General features: G+C 39.4%; 1 protein-coding gene across 4 annotated transcripts; it reads left to right on the top strand.

The window, feature by feature from the left end:
* Window positions 1-1,737: 1,737 nt before the first annotated feature.
* Window positions 1,738-14,898, top strand: LOC308079809 (uncharacterized protein). Of its 4 annotated transcripts, none has more exons than XM_080421410.1 (12): window positions 1,738-1,803; window positions 3,782-3,828; window positions 5,714-5,766; window positions 5,919-6,037; window positions 6,208-6,364; window positions 6,831-7,271; window positions 8,609-9,040; window positions 9,321-9,767; window positions 9,952-10,221; window positions 10,402-10,485; window positions 11,188-11,248; window positions 12,141-14,898. In XM_080421410.1, the coding sequence occupies exons 4-12, from the start codon at window positions 6,019-6,021 to the stop codon at window positions 13,779-13,781; spliced, it is 3,552 nt and encodes a 1,183-aa protein (XP_080277536.1). In that variant the 5' UTR covers window positions 1,738-1,803; window positions 3,782-3,828; window positions 5,714-5,766; window positions 5,919-6,018; the 3' UTR covers window positions 13,782-14,898. The 4 variants fall into 4 exon arrangements, with proteins under 4 accessions (XP_080277536.1, XP_080277535.1, XP_080277537.1 ...); XM_080421409.1 differs by having other exon boundaries at window positions 6,208-6,370; XM_080421411.1 differs by lacking the exon at window positions 8,609-9,040 and having other exon boundaries at window positions 6,208-6,370.
* The last annotated feature ends 8,236 nt before the right edge of the window (window positions 14,899-23,134 follow it).

Genomic DNA, 23,134 nt, shown 5'->3' with positions numbered 1-23,134 from the left:
TAGGCTGCATGTTGTACTTTACACGTTGAAGAGACTCTTGAGATGCAGCAGCCCTGCCACGGCTACTCTGCTACACAGGGCAGGAATTTCCTGGAGGCCATCATGAAGGCCAATGTTCCCCCTCAGTCTGGCCTCATGCCCTTCATGCCTCTGCCCTGAGGCCACAGGATCTTTTGACTCAGGAGTTTGTCTAAATATTGATAAGTTAATATTATAAACATCTTATTTATTTATTTATTTCACTGACAGTTATAATTACATAAATCATTTCCTATCATGGTTTTATTTGATGGCCTTGCTGACCCATGGCATTTGACCTTTGTGTTCTCATAAAATGGACAACAACACCAAAGACCAAGTGGCCTTGACCCTAAAATGGTGAAACTCCAGTCCTGCTGCTGTGACATCATGACAAACTAGGTGATTTGATTGGTGAGAAATTCAGATATTTTTCTGAATATTTGAGTTTGATTAGAATTACATGAGCATAGCACTATATTAATTGTGTTTAATATAATAGCACCACACCACAATTGTCTGGTTGGGGGAAGAACACTTCCGTTATTTGGGTTCTGTTTAGTAAACGTCTAATTCACATCAAGAATATGATCTCCGCGTCATCAGTGCCCATACCCTAGGTGGGGCTGGCGAAAGGGCCTTTCTGTGTGGAGTTTGCATGTTCTCCCCGTGTCTCCTAGGCTAGGTACCCTCACAAAAACATGCAGTAATACTGGTCACTATACTGCCTCCCCCTGGCCAGCCGGGGCGCCTGATGGAGGGGAAGGGAACTGGTTGGAATAACGTGTTCCTTCCACGCGCTACGTCCAACCAGGGAAACTCTCCCCTGTCAGGTGACAAGAAGGTCAGTTGGCTCTCATGCATTGAAGGAGGCATGAGCTCGGCCCTGGCCTCCCTAGGTTGGCAGAGGGAAGGTAGTGCCCAGGATTACATAGACAATTGGCACTGGGTGTAAAAAATAGGGTTACAAAAATCGTGGGATAAAAAAAAAAAAAAAGAATATGATGTATGGTTGTTTGTAGAGCTGTTGAGATTTTCTATTATTTTTCCTCCATTTTTTATATAGCCTTTGTTTTATGCTGTTATTGTTCTAAATTATTCTAACTTGTGGATGAGAGTTGACAGCTGCTTTATTATTTTATTGTAATACTTTATTGAGGTATAGGTCGTCTAGAAGTGTCTGGTAACTGCATATTTCACTAAGCATCTTGTAAAATGTTAGGTTTAAAACGTGCAAATAAATGAATTTAGCTGCTAATCAGTAGTGAGTTAGACTTTATTATAATGGATGCAAGTTAATATTAATATTCAGGTGTGCTGTGCTAATTTATTACGTTCAACATGAAGATGAAATCTATTTCTGCGAAAATGGAGGCAAATTAAAAGTTTCAGAAACAGTAGTCAACTGTATCAAAGATTGTCAGAATGGTCCTGTTTTATGTAGTAATTGCTCCATCTAGTGGATATACTGGAAACATGCATGCATATGGATACGGATACGTGTGGTTTCTGTGTGGAAAGCTGCTTTCTATTTGCTACTCAGTGCTCACATCCGGTTTAGAACCCGCCTACTGTATCCGGTAACTTTTGCCCTCTCATACATGTACACACCGTTTCCGTATCTGTTCCAGACCCAGACCGGATCAGCAACCTGTAGTGAATTGACCTCAATCTACTTCCTGAAGAAGTTCACCCTCACGTCTTTTTAGTTTCGATGTTGTTCGGTTGCTGGTGAGACTGAATCTTTACATTAGACTGACAAGCTGTTATAAAGACATTGAATTGGTAGGAAATGCGAATTTTATAGGTTTAAAACTAATATTCTCAATTATTCTCAACCACTTGGATCTCTATAATAATACTGTTAACTTCTGCATTATGTACCTTTTTTAGTAGTGTGTAACTATAGTTTAGTTGTGAGATGAACCATCTTATTCAGCAGGTCTAGAGTTTGTTGTGACTTTTAATTGCAGTAACACATTGTTGAGTTTGTCCTCAGGTTCATTTGCTTACAGACATGTTGTTATGAGGTCATAGAGAGATACATGTTGGTGTTATGAGATCATGGAGACATGTTGATCAACTTGATAAAACTTGTGTAGGGGATAGTGCCTGCTGCTGAGAGCTGAATACATGAAGCTTACATTGTTATTATTGTCGGCCTGGCGAGAGAGTATGTTTTGCCCCCTGTCCGTCCGTCCGTGTGTGTGTGTGTGTGTGTGTGTGTGTGTCCGTGTCCGTGTGTCCGTCCTGTCTGTGTGTTAGCAGCTAATCTCCAGCACCGTTGGCCCGGTCGCTGCGAAACTGTGCACACCCACTCCCTGGATGCCAATTCAGAACCTCTGCCCCACATTTTTGGGCGGTGAAACCGCCCCTATAAGTGAGATTTGGAAAAATGTACATTTTCCTGCGCTGTGATCTGGGCCCAGGAAATTTGTAGAATTATCCTGCGCTGTGATTGGCCAATCACAGTCTATTCAGGACTGTGATTGGCCAGTGTCACATGACACATGTGCATAGCCCTATATAAGCAACCATAACTTGAAAAAAAACCATAAATTTGTTTTTTTCAAGTTATGGTTTCGTCCATCATAAAGAGTGTTTCAATAAATGTATTTATCTTTTGTACATGATTGGTTGACTCCATTCAGTATTGTGATTAGCTAGCAAGACACCGCCCACTTCACACAGGGTGTGATTTTTTCACATGGGCCTGTTATAGCGCCACCTGGAGGCCGATGTGTGCAAAACCCATTTTTTTCCCATTACTCCTACAGCTTTTAACTAAACGTCATGCAAATCGGTACACAGTATCTTTATAGTCATGTGATCAACCCGGATCTGTTCAATTTCCCATATTCCATCCTCATTGGCTAAGGTTGGCTTCCAAAGTTTGCAGGATTGGTGAGTTTTGAACAAACTGCCTCAAATCATGAACGCAGCTTGCCATTTACATAAAATTGCACACGCACATTCCCACTAGGCAGAGGAAGAAATGCCACTTAAAACTTTTCAAATCATGCTCATGGTGGCGCTATAACAGGCCGATTAGCTTTTTTAACTACTTTGCTTTTTTAACTGCACCGATCTGCATGAAACTTTGCACGCACACTCCCTAGAGGCCAAGGAAAAACATCTGCACTGCATTTACTTTTGCAGTGCAGATCTACTTTTTACAGTGCAACCAGGATTTTTGGATATTAATCCTTCAGATTTTATCCAAACATCACGCAAATCAGTACACAGTATCTCTATGTGATCAAGACGCATCTGTCCGATATTTCATATTCCACCCTGATTGGCTAAGGTTGCAGGATTGGTCCGTTTTGAACAAAATGTCTCAAATCATGAACGCGGCGTGCGATTTCCGTGAAAATTTGCACGCACATTCCCACTAGGCCGCGGAAGAAATGCCACCCTTTTCACATTGCCCTGTTATAACACCACCAGCAGGTCTACTTTAGCAAAACACATTTTTGGAACAAAATGCCTCAAATCATGAATGCACGCACTTTCCCATTAGGCCGAGGAAGAAATGCCACCCTTTTCACATTGGCCTATTATAGCGCCACCAGGAGGCCACAATAACCTACCTGACCTGGCGGAGACCTGTGCTCCGAGGAGCACTTTTTCTAGTTTATTTTACAGCTAAAAGACAAGCAGACATGTAGTGTATGTATATATATATATATATATATATATATATATATATATATATATATATATATATATATATATATATATATTTTATTTTTTTTTACAGGTAGCAGGCATGCAGTGACTGTACTGTGGAAAGCTTGTTGACATGAGGTAGGATACTGTACGATACAAGGACTGACAATCTGTCAATTATGTTTATTGTCACATACAGTACAATCCTCACTGTTTGTTCTATGAATGATCTAACACAGTGGTTCTCAACCTTTTCAGGCCGCTACCCCCCAAAATAATCACATTTGAACTGGTGATCCCCCAAAATAATCATATTTGAACTGGGGACCCCCCCCCCACCCTGACAAGCACTAGGAGTTGAGGCATTACATTTTGTTTAATAAAAGCTTGGAGATCGAGGCTACATTTTGTTTGACTCGGTTCCACAGATAAATATTGTGAAATAGCTGATTTACAAGCCCACAACGCCCGTTGCGAGGCATTGTGAGCTAATTTTTTTTTTTTAATAATTTGTTGATTACTTTTGACACGGTAATAGTCTTATTTTTATTTATTTATTTTATTTTAGAGGTATTAAAAAGGTCTTGAAGGTCCTTAAATTGTCACTTTAGAAATGTATACTGTATGTTGAGAACAGCTTGAGAACCACGGATCTAAAACGCTTCTGGGGTAATTTTAACGTCAACTCTGGCTTTTATGTTTCACCCCAGACAGTTTCTAAGTTTCTAAATAAAAAATATTTAGATATTTAATTTACATTTTATCAGACATTGTTTATAAACCCATGATTGTAACTTCAAACTCCATTTGAACCATGTTAGATTAACTGAAAGCACTTGTCCTTGGCATTAGGCTTTTTCTAGATTATGGACTCAGGTTAGTATAGGCTAGTGTACCAAAGTCCTTTATACAGTCTATATACAATAGTTCATATAATTACACAAACATATGTCACTACAATATTACTGACTTTCTGATTAGGTATACAGAGTTGTGGCCCTATATTATTAGGCATTTTTTATTATTCTGAAAAACATTTTAAAATAGTGAAAATAGCCGATCTACAAGCTCATGCTGCATCGGCTATTTTAAAATGTTTTTCAAAATAATAAATAATGCCTAATAACATTAAGCATAAGGGATGAGGCGCCACGCAAGATAGGGCCCTTAATGTGTATATAAACTAGAGCAGGGATCTTCAACAGGGGGTCCGGGACCCCTAGGGGGTCCTCAGAGTTACTACAGGGGGGGCCACCAAATCATTTTACATTAACCACTTGAACCCTAGCACCCCTATTCTGAGGGGAACATTAACCAAAAATAGCAGATCTACAAGCTCGCAACCGGCTATTTTTGGCAAAGTGGCAAACCAGTTACAAAGTCAAGTTGAGGGTTTAAGTGGTAAATGGCGCATTTATATAGCAAAGCGCTTTACATAGATTGTGCATTAGATTCACCCATTCACACACACATTCATACACCGATGGCAGAGAAAACCATGCAAGGCACCAACCTGCTCATCGGGAGCAATTAGGGGTTCAGTGTCTTGCTCAAGGACACTTCGACACTTACTCTGGGGGAGCCCGGGATCGAACTGGGAACCTTGCGGTTGCCATCCGACCCCTGAGCCACTGCCACCTCAGTGGTTTAAGTGGTTAAATGTCTGAAATAAACGAAAACCATTAATTCACACAACAGTGACAGTCAATGAAGCCATCTATGAAATCTATGAACAATTTTATACAACATGTAGTGGGGGTCCCTGCGTCCATCTGTCTCTCAGCTAAGGGGTCCTTGGGCTGAAAAACTTTGAAGGCCCCTGAACTAGAGTGTACTCCTCCCTCTGTTCCATTATAAACTTCACCCAGCACCCTGTAATGGTTTAATCTATGGACAGAGGTGTTTTAGAATTCATTCATACAGTGTAGTGACCTTTTTAATGCTGTTGTTTTTGACTCCAAGCAAACTAAGAACTTATACTGAGTATAATACCTTTCTGTTTTTTTTTATATTGTTTATGTAGGAGTTGAAGAACCAAAAGTGTTTTAGGTGATGTCTTTCTTTTGTTCATGTCAGGTAAGTTCTTGTACTTTATTTCATATTATTTGTAAACTGTTGCAGCATCTATACGAGTGGAACAATAACATGTATAATATTGCTGCAGAGAGGAATGAAAGCACCATAATAAATACTAAACAAAAAAAATGCCTTTCTTTCATTCTTGTCAGAGACATAAATGAACAGAGATCAGCTTCAAAGAGATCCTGGACCAACAAGCAGCACAAGTCCTCACCTGTTACACTACATGTTTGAGAATAAAGTGACAATATGGCGTGCCATTCTAAAGGTACTGTGTGTAAAGGAAACAGTAGTAACATATAAGTATTTAACACTGAAAAGTTGATCACTTTTTGACATGCTGTAGAGTTGTGTGTAGAGAATGTTAAAATATAAACCCACTATAAATGATAGATGAATAATATATTAACCTGAAGCCACTTTACCCACCATCTACAGTCTGGACCATAGACCTCTCAAAGAGAAAGGTCTCTGACCTCCTAGCGGCGTTGAAACTCCAACCAGAGAAGAAACCAGTAGAGCTGACAGGCTGGTCATTTGAAGATAGTGAAGTGAGGATCTTCCTTCAGTGTCTACCCTACATCTCACAGCTCAGGTTAATGTGTTTCCTTTCATTAAATATTTGTTTACATGTAAAAGCGATCTCAACAGATTTATTTTTAGATGATATATGCACTCTTATGTGTTTAACAACTTTCGACCTGGTGTCCCCATTTTGGGCATATCAATTTAGGAAAAGAAAAATATATTGTTTTCCTATATTTAAAAAATATAGAAAATAGCAGATCTACAAGCTCACAGCGTTTCATGAAGCGATGTAATTGTGAGCTTGTAGATCGTCTATTTTTTCGACTTGACAGATGACAAAGTATAAAATAGGGCTTAAGTGGTAAGAGATTGATTATCAAATTTGTAAAGACAAATATATCATACACTTTAAAGTTGTCTTTGATTTCTCATCATCTCTCTCTTTAACCTAAAATCTGATGGATACAGTGTCCATCATTGTTTGGTTCTGTTTATCAATATTTCATGTTGGTTTTAAATTCAATTTTTTGCAGTTTCACATGGTTAGGAAGGTCAGCATCAACAAAGTTCCTGGGGAAGCTCATCTGTGAAGCAGCAGAACAGGAAGAAGAAACAGGAGAGAAGTTTCTGGAATTGTTGTCTTCTGTGTGTAATTACAAAACATTCCCCCTCATTGACTGGCATGATGATTGGAGACACAGGAAGTATCAATGTGATGTACTACTGGACCTATACTCCTATGTGAAGAACTATGAGACTCAAACAGGCAAAAGTGTTTTTCCAGCATTACAACCAGTTTACCGGACAGTTCCTACAGTCTGGTCCATAGACCTCTCAGAGAGAAAGGTCTCCCTCCTCTTAGAGGTGATGAAACTCCAACCAGAGAAGAAACCAGTAGAGCTGAGAGGCTGGTCAGATGAAGAGAGTGAAGTGAGGATCTTTCTTCAGTGTCTACCCTACATCTCACAGCTCAGGTTAATTTGTTTCCTTTAATTTAATATTTGTCTAATAAAAGCCATCCAGATTAAATATAAAGTTAATGAATACTGATTATTCAATTTTGAACTGATTATTTGTCACCTTTTTTGCACTGAATTTACAACAGACAAATATAATTTAGAATTGTATTATTCTATTATAAATCTCGCTATGAAATGGAGAAAATAGTCAGTATGCTCTCCGTCCTTCCCTCAGTACATTTCTTTTCTCCTAAGTGGGTTGACCAATCGATCTGAATTGGCACATGGGTATTGATCATTGATATATGCAAAGATCTACAAAGCTTATTTAAAGAAGATCTAAACTTTAAACTGTTTATTAGCATTTTTGCCATGGGCAACGGGATCTCTACACAGTAAAATCTTGAGTGTTTATTTAACCTTGAGAGGAACGTAACCAAATGGACCTCTAAGGGTCCATTTGGTTACATATTTACACTCTCAGAGTACTAATGGATATAATAAAACTGAGGATTTTATGTTGTAGTCGTGGTGACGGTCCAAAGTCTGCACGTTTTAATTTAAAGAGCTGTGCAGCATATCCAGAGTCAACTAGAGAAAGTATATATGCTATACTGTAAGTATGCTATGCCAGGGGAGGGTAGAGTACTGGAAATCTGTTCTCAAGTAAAAGTACAACTTCTCCCATAAAAAAGTACTCAAGTAAAAGTAAAAATGAAACCAGTAGAGATGATAGACTAGTAGTCATATGAACATCAAGTGAAGTGAGGATCTTTCTTCAGTGTCTACCCTCTCACAACTCAAGTTAATGTGTTTGTCTTTTATTGAATATTTGTCTAAGTATGAAAGCTGTCTCAACAGATGTTTGTTTTTTGTTGTTGTTGTTTTTAAGATAATGAGGTATGATTTTGTACTCTTATGTATTTAACCACTTTCAACCTGGTGTCCCTATTTTAGGCATGTCATTATAGGCAAAAATAGTGAATCTAAAAGCTCACAAAAGCATCATGAAGTGATGCGTTGTGAGCTTGTAAATCAGCTATCTTCATCACGTGACACTGTTGAATGACTACGTATGAAATAGGGCTTAAGTGGTTAAAATTGATTATTTGTAACCTTTGTGATTTTATCCCAGCATCAAATGATACACTATCTGTCTTCATAGCTTGGTTATTCTTTATGATAGGTTTAGAAGTTTAGTGTATCATTCTTTTTTAAAAAAATCTTTCATTTTCCACCAACTATTTAACTTGAAATCTGATGTATACAGTATTGACCTTTTTTTAAATTTCTAATCTGTTTATGATACAGAGATCAATATGTCATGTTGATTTGCATTTAAAATGTTGCAGTGTCTATGATCAAGAAACAACCAATATCCTGGGGAAGCTCATCTGTGAAGCAGCAGAACGGGAAGAAGAAACAGGAGAGAAGTTTCTGGAATTGTTTTATTCTGTGTGTAATTACAAAACATTCCCCCTTATTGACTGGAATGATGATTGGTATCACAGGAAGTATCAATGTAATGTACTGCTGGAGCTATACTCCTATATGAAGAACTATGAGGCTCAAACAGGCAAAAGTGTTCTTCCAGCATTACAACCAGTTTACCAGTCAGCTCCTACAGTCTGGTCCATAGACCTCTCAGAGAGAAAGGCCTCCCTCCTCCTAGAGGTGCTGAAACTCCAACCAGAGAAGAAACCAGTAGAGCTGACAGACTGGTCATATGAAGAGAGGGAAGTGAAGATCTTCCTTCAGTGTCTACCCTACATCTCACAACTCAGGTTAATGTGTTTTGTTTTGTTTCTTTTAATATCTGCCTATATATAAAAGCAATCCAGATTAAATATAACGATAATGAGGTATGATTATCCGATTGAATTAATTAAGATTATTCTTTATGATAAGTATATCATGCACTTTAAAGTTTAGTTTAGTTTTCCACTCACGCTTTAACCTGAATTGTGATATACACAGTGTTGACCTTTTTATTTTATTTTATTTTATTCTGTTTATGATACAAAGATCAATATTAAATGTTGGTTTTCATACAATCTTTTGCAGTGTTGCTGATGGATGGTCAGGAATGTCAGAAACAACCGAGTTCCTGGGGAAGCTCATCTGTGAAGCAGCAGAACAGGAAGAAGAAACGGGAGAAAAGATTCTGGAATTGTTGTCTTCTGTGTGTAATTACAAAACATTCCCCTTTATTGACTGTTTTGATGATTACTACGACAGGAAGTATCAATGTGATGTACTCCTGGACCTATACTCCTATGTGAAGAACTATGAGACTCAAACAGGCAGAAGTGTTCTTCCATTGTTACAACCAGTTTACCAGTCAGCTCCTGCTGTCTGGTCCATAGTCCTCTCAGAGAGAAAGATCTCCCTCCTCCTAGAGGTGCTGAAACTCCAACCAGAGAAGAAACCAGTAGAGCTGACAGGCAGGCCATATGAAGAGAGTGAAGTGAGGATCTTCCTTCAGTGTCTACCCTACATCTCACAGCTCAGGTTAATGTGCTCATTTAATATTTGTGTACATTTAAAATCCATCTACCTTTTCTAAATATAATGTGGTATGATAATCCATTTTGATTAATTATTAACTGATTATTCTGTCTGTCTGTCTGTCTGTCTGTCTGTCTGTCCTCCCTTCCCCTCCATATCTCCACCTCATTCTGTATTTCTTCTACAGATGCAGCAAGTCCCTCCTTCTCCAGCTCCTATCTCTGGTCTCTGAGGACAGTGAAAGGAACACAGTGATGCGAGCAGGTTCCCTGGTTGGAGCCTTGGGGGGAGAACTGGACCTCAGTGAGAACGGACTAGATCAGAAGGCCTGTAGATGTTTGGCCCTGGTACTGCAACACTCTGAGGGACTGACAGAACTGGACCTCAGTCACTGTCAACTCACTGACCAGCTACTAGAGACTCTGATCCCCCAACTGCACAAAGCACACGTCCTGGAGTGAGAAGTTTTATAGAATGGAGTGGCGCGCGCTGTGTGTGTGTGTGTGTGTGTGTGTGTGTGTGTGTGTGTGTGTGTGTGTGTGTGTGTGTGTGTGTGTGTGTGTGTGTGTGTGACACATGTGTCATCATGAGGTACTAATCTATTCCTTTGTCCATTCTCTTCCTTGTGTTGTTGTAGTCTGAGTCACAATAATCTCACTGATGTTCTAACAGACAGATTACTCCAGCTGCTCTCCATCAATCCCTCCATCCAAACTGTACGGTGTGTAGAATGCAATACTTGTGTTTGAATACGTTAATTGTCTCCGCCGGAGGCGGAGAGTATGTTTTCGCTTCGTCCCGCTGTGTGTGTGTCTCCCCCCCCCCCCTAGCCAAGCTAACATTGGTCAAGCTCCACGTGACACGTGACAATATGTTGACACCAATGCTTTTGATTGGCTAGAGGGACGCATGACGAAATAAAATCCTATAAATAGGTGTGTCACTTCAAAAAGCCATTTATGTTATTTGAAGTGAGGTAAGACAGGATCAATCAGTCTTGATTGGAACAGTACCTTCCAGTACAAATCACCCGTCCGTCCGTCCGTCCGTGCGTGTGTGTGTCCCTCTGAGAACACCTAACATTGGTCAGTTTCACGTGACATCACAATATGTAATATAAATATATAAATACAGTAGTTTTACCCTACTGTATCTCATTAGATACAGTAGATACATGTTCTATTTTAAGTAAGAATTAGAACATTCCTAGAGAACTATGGTTAAAGATAGGGTAAGTGATTTCATTTGATTAAAATAGCACAGGTCTGCTGGCGGAGACTTGTGCTCCGAGGAGCACATTTTCTAGTTATTAATAGAATAACTTATTGTTCTCAGGTGTGTAGCTCAATCATCAACATGGTTTTCTACATACATCCTTCACACCTGTTGAACTAAAATCTTTCATCTTTTGATGTCTTTCCAGACTCTTCAACAACTGCTTCAAGAACACAACCCCCTTCCTGAAACACAAATGCTTTGAAATGGTACACATTGTACTTTTTCTCATTGTACTTGCTTAGTAATATGTTTATTGCATGCAAGTTACAGTATATGAGGTCCAAGCACCCCATGTTCACTTAAATAAATGCAATACTTTTTAAGACCTTTTTAATATAATTTATCAATTGCAAATTATTGTTCATAAGCATCTTTTATAAAGTGGTTGGCTGCATGTAGAAAAGCAAGAACATACAGTAGGTTTAGAATGATAAACTAAACTTCATAATTCTGCATATTATGCAAACAAATAATTAGGAAACATAGCACTAGTGTGGCGGGCTCCTTTCTCACATTTCATAGAATGGGACTTCTAACAACATTTTGAGTCGTGAGATTTGTTTTTGCTTTAAGCCCTGAGTTTAGTATTACGTTTATTGCCTTAATTCCTCACCCGTGTCATTTCCTTGCCCCTTAGTCCCAGAGGAAGGAGGTGCAGGATGAGATGCAAGGACGTCTGTGTCTCTGCCATGTTGAAGGGGCAGGGCAAGGCATGGTAGAGTGCAGATACAGCACTTTTAATAATTAAATAATATAATAATTAATTAATTATTAATTAATTATGTAAGAAATTTAAAAATATTATCTTGCAAACACAAATCACTTTTGGCTCTGTGTTGTTTCGAGGCTCCTCAATATGTGATAAGAATTTTTAGTAGATCAGACAATGAAAAAATTTAATCTCTCACAAATTGTTTCTACATGTCAAAATGTTCATCTACTGGTAGAATGCCATTGAGGCAAGGCTAAGAGCCAGGAATCACACAGTCAGTCAGTCGGCAGGGAACTGGTGCTGTAGAACAGTCTTATAAGGTTCATACTTTATTTAATATCCATGATTTGATGTAATATTCTCTTTTCTCTTTTTTGCATGGTGAGATGGAAGCAGAGTCTGATCATCATGATGATGAGACATCCACACCACTATACAGGAAACGGCATGAAGGTCCCTCATCACAAGATTCTCCACGGGTAGTTCCCACCTCTGTTGCTACAGTGTCTCCCCATCCCCCCATGTTGCCTTCCCCATCCGTATCACAACAGGCCTCCCAACATTCCCCAGAAGAAATGGCATGTGACACAGCCTGTGATTTCTCAACCACAGACCATTCTGTTACAGTGTCACTGTCCTCTCCACATCCTTCATTGGAGCTCCAAGATGAAACTGATCTTAGTAGACGCTTCAGTGGTTTGAGGATGGGAGAATCCAGCTCCCTGCCTCGTTCTCACAGCTTACCCTCACTGAGCCAAAGTCCATGCATAGAGAACATGGCAAGTTTCACAGCAAATCGGTCCCACAGTTTAAATGATGTTGTACTACTGGACAAAACACAGACAATTACACCTGACATCATTGTTGTAAAAAACAAGGAAAGCTACAGGTTCCACTGCACCCAAGCAGGACTGTTCCAATGCAGTGTGACCGGCCTGGTGCTTAAGATGGAGACAGAGACAGATGTGACTTACAGGACTGTCCCTTGGAACCGAAGGCTTCAAGCCCAGCTTGGCAAGAGGCCTGCAGGACCACTGTTTGACATCAAATGTCCTCTGGGGTCTGTGTGTCAGTTACACCTTCCACACTGTGAGATCCTCTCCATGGGTGGAGGCAAGTCCTTGTATGTTGTCCATGTGATGGATGAGGGCATTGAGTTCATCAAGCCCGATGTGATCACAGAAACTCATGTCATCTTAAATATAACTGAATTTTCACTCTATGGTATTATAATTACAGGTTTAAAAGAGTTAGCCAAATTCGTTTACGACAGTCCCCCCAGTCCTATCCGTGCATTGGTTTTGCCGTTCTATACACCACCAACGGATGATAATCCACGTTCAATCTTGAAAGTATTGCTGCTTCCTGGGAACGTTGTGCTGGATGAAGTGTTGAACGTAAGGAGGAAGAGAGACTTACATGGAGAAGAGATTTACATTGAAGTCCCTCCCTGCAAACTAATCCCAAATCAAGAATACAGCCTCTCCACTTCCCCTCAACATGATTCCATCATAATTCAACCAAAGAAGACAACATTTGAAGTTGATGAATCATCTTATACAAATTACATGCCAACATTTGATGTGATCTTAAAGGAAAGGTTTAGGGATGATGTTATGTTGCTTTTAAAACCGCTTTCCCACTCGCATGAAAAGCCTGTTGTAGACAGTAACACATCAGACAGTGCTTGGGAACATTTTGTATCCCTTCAAGCTCCTGCTTTAAGAAGACAACAAGTTGAGCACACACTGAGTCTTGAAGTGAAAGACAGACTGTTTTCTGTGCGGAGCAGCTTCATCGACAGCATTTCAGCTCCCAGTCTCAAATGTGTTGTGGACAAACTTTTCGAGAAGAGGATGCTAACTGACTCTGAGCAGGAAGAGGCCAATGGGATACAGGCGAGGGAGGACATGGCACGTTTTGTCATCGATACAGTGAGGAGAAAAGGACCTGATGCGAGTTCAAGCATGATATTGATTCTCTGTGATATCGACCCACTCCTCTCTGGACATCTTGGGTTGATGTAAAACTGTACCGATGGACTTAAAATACCTTCAGTATGTAGTCAACGTCCTGCCTCGTTTTCCGTTCTTTCCATAAGGGTCCATTTGGTTACATCTGTACGCTCTCTGAGTTACAAATAGATGAATGAACACTGGGGATTTTATAAAGAAAGCTGGATCTACTGTATTCCCACAACCAAGTGACTGACAGGCAGCCCACACTGGACTACAGCCTATGATCACAGGTCTACTGACATGTCTCAGTACCCAGAACCCACAATGAGTTTGTTAATAAAGGCCTTCCCTTTATTTGCCTGGAATGACCTTTAATTGTCTAATATCATATAATATTACCTGCTGCTCTGTGTTGATGTACCTTATGTCTAACCTCATACTGTACCAGTTGGATTTGCTATGTGTATATATACTGTATTTAGATATCTTGTTGATTTGCCTTTATTTTTCTCCCTGTGTCTCTGTGTACAGTAATGTTGATTACTGTATAGTAGTGTTATATTTATCTCATAAACATGACCTGCCGACAGGCTGCTATTCTTTGCTTGAAAAAGTGTCTACCTTGTAAAATTAAGTTTTTTCCCCGGTCTAGCCTATTATATGACATGCCTAAAATATGGAAAGAATATGAAAAAAAGGTACGCAGGAGCCGAGATACAGGATTTTAAATGTTAACCAGGGAGTGAATGGAGCAGTAAATCTTCGGATGACGTTTTCTTTAATTGGAAATGACGGAGATCTCTACTTTACATTTTGAAGAGACTCTTGAGATGAAGCAGCCCTGTCACGACTACTCTGCAGGGCAGGAATTTCCTGGAGGCCATCATGAAGGCCACTGTTCCCCCTCAGTCAGGCCTCATGCCCTTCAAAAACTGATTTGCCCTGAGGCCACAGTGGCCTTGCCCCGCCCTCATTGCCCCAGTGCCCCAGCTGTTTTCACCGTTTCCTCCTCTGCCACTTTCCTCTCAATACAGTGTTTAGACACAGTGTTTTGTTGACATTCTGACTCCCATGACTCCCATCTTCATATTATTGCAGTGATTGATTAGACTAGGACTGAGGGTCTTTTGACTCAGGAGTTTGTATAAATATTGGTAATTTGTAAATACCAATTAATTATTTTGTGAAATAATGTTGTTTGTTTGTTTATTTATTTATGTATTTATCTGACAATTATAATTCTATTAATTATTTCTAATCATGGTTTTATTTTATGGCTGACCCATGGCATTTGACCTTTTTGTTCTCATAAAATGGACACCAACACCAAAGGCCAAGTGGACTTGAATGATGAAGCTAGGCCTGCTGTAGCCCTGGTTCAGAGCGTTAGTGAGTTCCCTCTAACGCCCTGGAAGACCCAGAGCTCTGCGCTTGTACAAGGAATTCCACTGCCCTGCGAGTGCTCAAGAGTAGTGAAAATAAACAAAACCATTTTGCTACTCACCGAAGCAAAGGCTGTTTTGTGTTGTTGAAAGTGCCCTCTACAGATCTGGAGGATTTGAACTTACCATTAACCAAAATCTGTAGAGGGCACTGTGGAGTAAATAAAAATAATTTCCGTCTCGCTGACTTATCTTATTTTCTGCCCAAAAAGTGTATTTTACAGAGTAGGTGGGGTGCTGAGAGGCTTCCCACCTCCGAGAATAGACTTTCAACAACACAAAACAGCCTTTGCTTCGGTGAGTAGCAAAATGGTTTTGTTTATTTTCACTACTCTTGAGCACTCGCAGGGCAGTGGAATTCCTTGTACAAGCGCAGAGCCCTGGGTCTTCCAGGGCGTTAAAGGGAACTCACTAACGCTCTGAACCAGGGCTAGGCCTGCTGCTGCTGTGGCTTTAACACTTGACATCATGATAATTGGGGCGGCCATGGCTGAGTCAGGTTCGATTCATGGCCCCGGTGTTCCTGAGCAAGACACTCAACCCCTAACTGCTCGCCCCCTGCTCTCCTCCTCTGTGAGCAGCAATAAGCTGGGTGAACAGTGAAATTCCCCCACACATGCACACTGGTCTAATTAATTATACATTAATTAATTGATTACTCATCATGACAAACTAGAACCAGGTGTGGTTATTTTATTAGTAAGTAAAAATGGACCCAACATGTTTTACAATATTTGAGTTTGATTAGAAATACATGAGCATAACACGAGATGAATTGTGTCTAATGTAATAGCACCACACCAAAATTGTCTGGTATTTTTATTGTAATACTTTCTTGAGGTATAGGACTTAACATCACTGACATCTTGTAAATTGTTAGGTTTAACACATGCAAATACATTTTAGCTGTTTATCAGTGGTGAACTATAGTTTATTATATTGGAAGCATGTTAAAACATTTTAGTCACAATTGTATCAAAAAGTGTTGAAAGGTCCGTTTTATATAGTAATGGCTCTAGCTAGTGGATATACTGGAGAGATACATGGTTCTATGTGGAAAGCTGCTTTCTTTTTGCTGCTCAGTGCTCACATCCGATCTAAAGCCCGCCTACATATCTGGTAACTTTCACCCACACATACACGGATGCACCATTTCCGTATCCGCTCCAGACCCAGACCGGATTAGTAACCTGCAAATTGAATTGATTCCAGTCTACTTCCTGAGGAAGTTCACTTTAACGTCTTTTTAGTTCCGATTTTATTCGGTTACTGGTGACACTGAATGTATTTACATCAGACTGGCAAGGTGATAAGGACATTAAATTGGTAGGAAATGAGAATTTATGGGTTTAAAAAATAATTATCAACCATTTAGATCTCTGATTTACTTCTACTGTAACATTTGCATATGTTGAGAACATTATTGTTGTAGTAGGGTAGGGTGTATCTACTAGTTTAGTTGTGAGATGAACCATCTTATTCAGTAGGCCCAGAGTTTGTTGTGACTTTTTGTTGCAGTAACATGTCTTGTATAGTTTTCTTCTCAGGTTCATTTTTTGTTTTATTTTATGTGGTCATAGAGACATAGCCTATACCTGTTGATTAGCCCTGGTCCAGAGTGTTAGTGAGTTATCTCTAACGCCCTGCCAGGCGCTGGGCTTGTACAAGGAATTCCACTTCTTTCCGCTTGTACAAGGAATTCCACTGCCCTGCGAGGGCTCCAACAGTAGTGAAAATAAACAAAACCATTTCGCTACACACCTAAACAAAGACTGTTTTGTGTTGTTGAAAGTCTGTTCTCTGAGGTGGGAAGCCTCTCAGCACCCCACCTAGGCTACTCTGTAAAATACACTTTTTGCCCAGAAATGAAAATATTTCACCGGAAGGAAAATCATTTTTTGGTTGCTCCACAGTGCCCTATACAGATCTGGTTAATTTTTCTTCCGGGGAAATATTTTATTTTCTGGCCTCAAAGTTTATTATACAGAGAAGGTGGGGTGCTGAGAGGCTTTCCTGAGATAGTAGAGCAGTTTAACTCCCATTTTTGAGCAAATCGTGCACTTTTTGAAAGAAGCGTGAAACTTTCAGCATAGTTAGTATATGCCATAATGTTCATTTTCAGACGGGGAGGGAAGTCAGATTTGACCTCTGAGGACCGTGAGAGGTCAAATCAAAAATGGCCGCTAGTCCAACTTAAGTTTGGAACCAAACACAGTAGAAAAACGTTTAAAGTATAATTTCCAACTAAATAGGGGATGCCTTTTCATGTGGTAATACTATCGAGATCACCAGATTTCAAGGAAATGCAATTAGGTCGAGGTCAAGGTAAAAATGTGCCCAAAAAATGCAGTGATTTCCTCAGAATCAACAAATGGCAGTGTAACAATCAATGGTCTCATATATAGGCAACACCGACAATGACACACCTGATGTGGTTCAGACAATTAATGTATTAACATTCCTCTAGTAGAGGGCAAGGAACTTCATGCAACCAATGGGAGTGGAGTCCTCAGTTCTCCTGCTGATTCAAACTTGGCCTGCCTTGCCCCATATTCGCAAGAGATGCAGATGCTGTGCAAAAGGGGTGTAAGCAAGTGACCATACGCACTGTTGATACTGATGTGGTAGTACTGGCTGTGGCTTCATTCATCAAGATAGGTCCTGATGAGCTGTGGTTGCCTTTGGTGTTGGATCAAGCTTTCGGTACATAGCTGTTCATGAAATGGTTGCCACAATGACTCCAACACAGTGTCTGACTCCCAGTCTTTCACACGTTCACCGGTTGTGACACTGTATCTGCGTTTGCTGGCAGAGGAAAGAAGACTGCCTGGGAAACTTGGAAGTCATTCCCAGAGGTGAATGAGGCTTTCAGTGAACTCCTACAGTTGCCAAGTGAGGTCAGTGAAGGATCAATGTTCCTGCTAGAGCGATTTGTGGTGCTCATGTATGACCGAACCAGTCAGTGAGTGCATGGAAGTGAATGATGCCAGGAAACAGCTCTTCACGAAGAAGTCAAGAACACTAGAGAGCATTCCTCCAACCCAGGCAGCACTCAAGCAACACATCAAGCGCACTTGCTACCAGGCAAACTGTTGGAACCAGGCACTGGTTCTGGAACCAGAGATGCCAGAGCCATCTGAATGGGGCAGGACAAAGGAAACAACTGGGTGGCAACCATTTTGGACCACTCTCTCTGAAGCATCCAAATCGTGCCATGAATTAATCCGCTGTCGCTGCACGAAAGGGTGTACTGGACGATGCAAGTGTGCCAAAGCTGCTCTCAAATGTACTGCACTGTGCCTCTGTTGTGGAGACTGTTAAATGTTGATTATTACCATTATCATTATTATCACAACTTATTTTTGGTCTTGTTTTTCTCTTTCCTGTACGCAAGATGTGACAATAAAGAAACCTTGAACCTTGATTATTGTCATTTACTATGAATTTAGTATTAAAATAGATTACCACCATAGGTTTAATCTGTTCATTTGTTTTGTATTATTCCCATTGTCCCAAAACAGTTTTACTATATTGCAGTACCCAGTGTCAAAGCTTAAATATACTTATTACTATGTAATTTGACCTTGACCTTGATTTAATGTATGTTCTTGGGTTCTGGCAATCTCCAACATATCATCAAATGAATGGGCAACCCCAACTTAGTTGGAAAGAACGCCTTAAACGTATTTTTGGGCGGTGAAACCGCCCCTATATGTGAGGTTTGGATATTTGCACCCCCCAATCCTGCGCTGTGATTGGCCACCAGTGTACCCCCCTAACCCTGCACCGTGATTGGCCAATCACATTCTATTCAGGACTGTGATTGGCTAGTGAAACATGACACATGTGCATAGCCCTATAAATAGGACTAAGCACTTAAAAAAAACACATTTATGTTTTTTTTTAAGTTAGGGGTGTACAATGGTTGGTCCACAATATTACTTTTCTTGAAGTGAACTTCCATCACTGTGATGACCACTGTGACCACACCGCCCACTTCACACTGGGTGTGATTTTTTTAAGTATTTCGACATTTAGACCCAGTAGACTGGCGGCCATCTTGGATTTGACCTCTCAGAGGTCAAATCTGACCTCAGAGGTCAAATCAGACTTCCCTCCCCGTCTGAATTTATATTATGGTATTTACTAACTATGCTGAAAGTTTCAGCCTTCTTTCAAAAAGTGCACGATTTTTTGTGCCAAACAGCTCTACTAAGAGGAAAGATATGAGAGTCTTGTATGAAGGCTAGGGGAGTGTCTGCTGCTGAGAGCTGAATACAGGAAGCCTACATTGTTTTTATGTATTTATTCTACTGGTAGCAGATATTATTGTCTCCGCCGAAGGTGGAGAATATGTTTTCGCTTTGTGTGAGCAAACATTGTTAGCCAAGCTAACATTGGGCAAGCTCCACGTGACACGTGTCAATTTGTTGACACCAATGCCTCTGATTGGCTAGAGGGACGCGTGACGAAATAAAATTCTATAAATAGGTGTGTCACTTCAAAAAGCCTCTACTTTTTGAAGTGAGGTAAAACAGGATCAATCAGACTTGATTGGAACAGTACCTTCAGTAAGTCCAAGTCACCCGTCTGTGCGTGTGTGTTTCCCTCTGAGAACACCTAACATTGGTCAAGCAAAGGCGCAGAAGGCCAAAGCTAAGAAAGCATACTCATCTACCGTAGAAGAGGACTAGAGTTGAAATGATCCCACAACAAAGCCGAACTCTTAATACGTGTCAATATGTTGACATCAATGTCTCTGATTGGCTAGAGGGACGCATGACGAAATACAATCCTTGAATCCTATAATAAAAAGGTGTGTCACTTCAAAAAGCCGTTTACGTTTTTGAAGCGAGGTAAGACAGGATCAATCAGTCTTGATTGGAACAGTATCTTCTAGTCCAAATCACCCGTCCGTGCGTGTGTGTGTCCCTTTGAGAACACCTTTTTTTTTAATAAATATTTCTTTAACATACACCTTTTTATTTAACTACAGTATATATCTTTTACTCTACTGTATCTCATTAGTTATTGCTATGATAATATAATTGCTATGGTCTGCTGGCGGAGACTTGTGCTCCGAGGAGCACATTTTCTAGTTATTATTATTATTATTATTATTATTATTATTATTATTATTATTATTATTATTATTATTATTATTATTTTATGTATTATGTATTTATTTATTTTACAGGTAGCACTGTAGCAGACAAGCAGTGACTGTCAGAGGTGGACGAGGTACTCGACCCCAGTACTTGAGTAAGAGTACGGATACAAATTTACTCCACTACAAGTAAAAGTATCTCAGTCAAAATGTTACTCAAGTAAGAGTAAAAAAGTAATTGCTTAAAAATATACTTAAAGTACAAGTAAAAGTCAAATCAATGAATTGCTGTAATGTTTTCACAATGAATTTATAGGACCTTGTAACTTGTTTCAGAGAAGTAACTCTCTGAACCCACCTGCACTGCATGCACTGATGTGCTTGTAGAACCACAACGCTATACAAAGCCTGTAGAAACACCTATAAAAACATAGAGATGATTGAGGAACCAGAACTAAATACTTTTACTCCTATACACCCTTACAAGATGTAACAAAGGGGCGAGCGGAGGGGGAAACCAGAAACACGGCTAGTGTGAGAGCAGAAGTGTGGTCTTCCCTAAAATTGCTTTTTAGGGAAGGAAAAAAAACAGCCAACCTAAAAGTACTCAGTACTCAGTAGGCTACTCTACAACCTTCCTAGAAAAACACCAGAATAAAAGTTATACTTTTATTCTGGTGTTTATTTCAGTATATTTTATTATGTCAATACTTGTGTCAATGACAAAATCATTAACAGGGGCATGGATTTCACTTATGGGGTTCTTTTAACATCTACTCAGGCTTTTGTGTTTCATCCCAGAAGGTTTCTACATTGCTTGTTTCAATATTTATATATTGATATTCTTTTTGTCAGACTGTGTATAAACCCATGATTGTAACATGTCCCTGGCATTAGCCCTTTTCTAACCTATGTACCCAGGTTAGTATACTGTGGGCTAGTTTACCAGAGTGATTTATACAGTCTATATACAGTAGTTATAATTACACACAATGTGTCACTACAATGTTACTGCCTGTCTGATTAGGTATACACAGTTCATGTTCTCCATTATAAACTTCACCCAGCACCCTTTAATGGTTTATTCTATAGACAGAGGTGTTTTAGAATTACATTGTCTAGTAATTCATATACTGTACAGTGTAGTGTACATTACTTCTTATGTTGTTGTTTTTGACTCCAAGGTAACTAAAAATGTATACTGAGTTAATAATACCTGTTTGTTTAATATAATTTGTGTAGGAGTTGAAGAGCCACAAATGTATGGATGATGTCATTCTTTTGTTCATGTCAGGTAAGTGTTGCAGTGTCTATATTATCTATACAAGTGGAACTAAAACATACGTATCATGTTGTGATATTTGCTTCAGCCAACCTTTTCTGGATCAGGGCCCACTTGAAAATATCGAAACTATTTGCAGCCCACCCATCTGGCGACCCGTGTTAAGTGGTCAGATGGGTGGGCCGTGTGCATTTTAATAATCCAGCTTGGATCAATGGAGCCCATGTATTATACAGTTTCCAAGGTTTTTAAAGAAAAAAAGAAAGGTTTTACATTAAAGCAGCACTGTGTAACTTTTTTTGGTAACACATTACTTAAAGGTTCTATGACATTCATTTTCACTTTTTTTATTTTTTATGTTTTTTTGGGGGGGTTTATGACCTCAATTACACCCAAAAAATCTGAACTTTGAACATTCAGTGGATTTTCTGTGGTCTGGGGTTTTCTGAATAAATAGGCTGAAAAGTAATCTGAGCTTGGCCCTTCGGCAGTGAGGTCACAGCCGATTAATCCCGCCCACTCTCCTCCTCGCCCCTCCCCTCCCCTATCCTTTCTTTTGGGGGGGGCGGAGCAGAGGCGATGATTGACAGGCAAAATCCCTCACCAGCGACACCCGCAGGCAAAGATTTATTTTTTCATTGCAGTTGAAAAGGCTTTAGAAATGTGAGAGAAAAACACCTGCCATGGATCAATGGAGTGGAATTTTTTGTTAAAACTTTCTATACACGTTTGAAGGACCATGACAAAGACTTGTAATGTGTGGTAAAACTGAACGTCATGAAACCTTTAAAGGTTAGGTATATAATGCATTATAATCACATGTATTTATTTGTATTGCACTTAAGGCATTATAACACTCGTTATACATGTTTATAATCATGTATTACAACATTTATAACATATTATAAGTGCTGGTTATAATGCTTTATAAGCTGAGTGGAACAGCACATTATAACTACCTTAACTTAGTTATTTATAAAGTGTCTCTGTTATAAGGGTTAGGGTTAGGGTTATGCATAATTATAAACATTTATAATGAGTGTAATGAAGCATTATAAGTGCATTATAATTCATTATAAATTATTATGGGTCTATGCATTATAATGCATATCCGACCTTTAAGTAAAGTGTTACCTGGTAGTCATAATGTGCTGTTCTACTGAGTTTATAATGCATCATGACCAGCACTAATAAATTATGATATTATAATATTATTATTAAGTTATAATACTTCATAAACCTAGTTATAAGTTGTTATGCACAATTATAAACATTTATAACAAGTGTTACTGTGCCTTATAAGTGCATTATAATCATTATAAATGTGGTTCTAACGCATTATAGACCTGACCTTAATATAAATTATTTCATGAATAAAATGTAATTTTGTCCAATCTGTATGGTAGAGTATGTTTATTCAATAACTTATACAATTGGGGTGGTTGTATTTTGTCTCCCTGCTCTTCTATTGAGACACTTACTGTAGATCGTGTCTCACCTAGACACAGGATCTGACAAAATGTTTCTTACCTGATGGTCAATTTACTGTATCCCAATTATTATTTATTTATCCTCTGAGCAAGCTGGCAGG

Source organism: Gymnoscopelus braueri, assembly GCF_963280865.1.
Source record: "Gymnoscopelus braueri genome assembly, chromosome: 23".
NCBI lineage: Eukaryota > Metazoa > Chordata > Actinopteri > Myctophiformes > Myctophidae > Gymnoscopelus > Gymnoscopelus braueri.
Note: the sequence above shows the minus strand (reverse complement) of the source record. Positions and strands in the feature narration are given on the sequence as shown.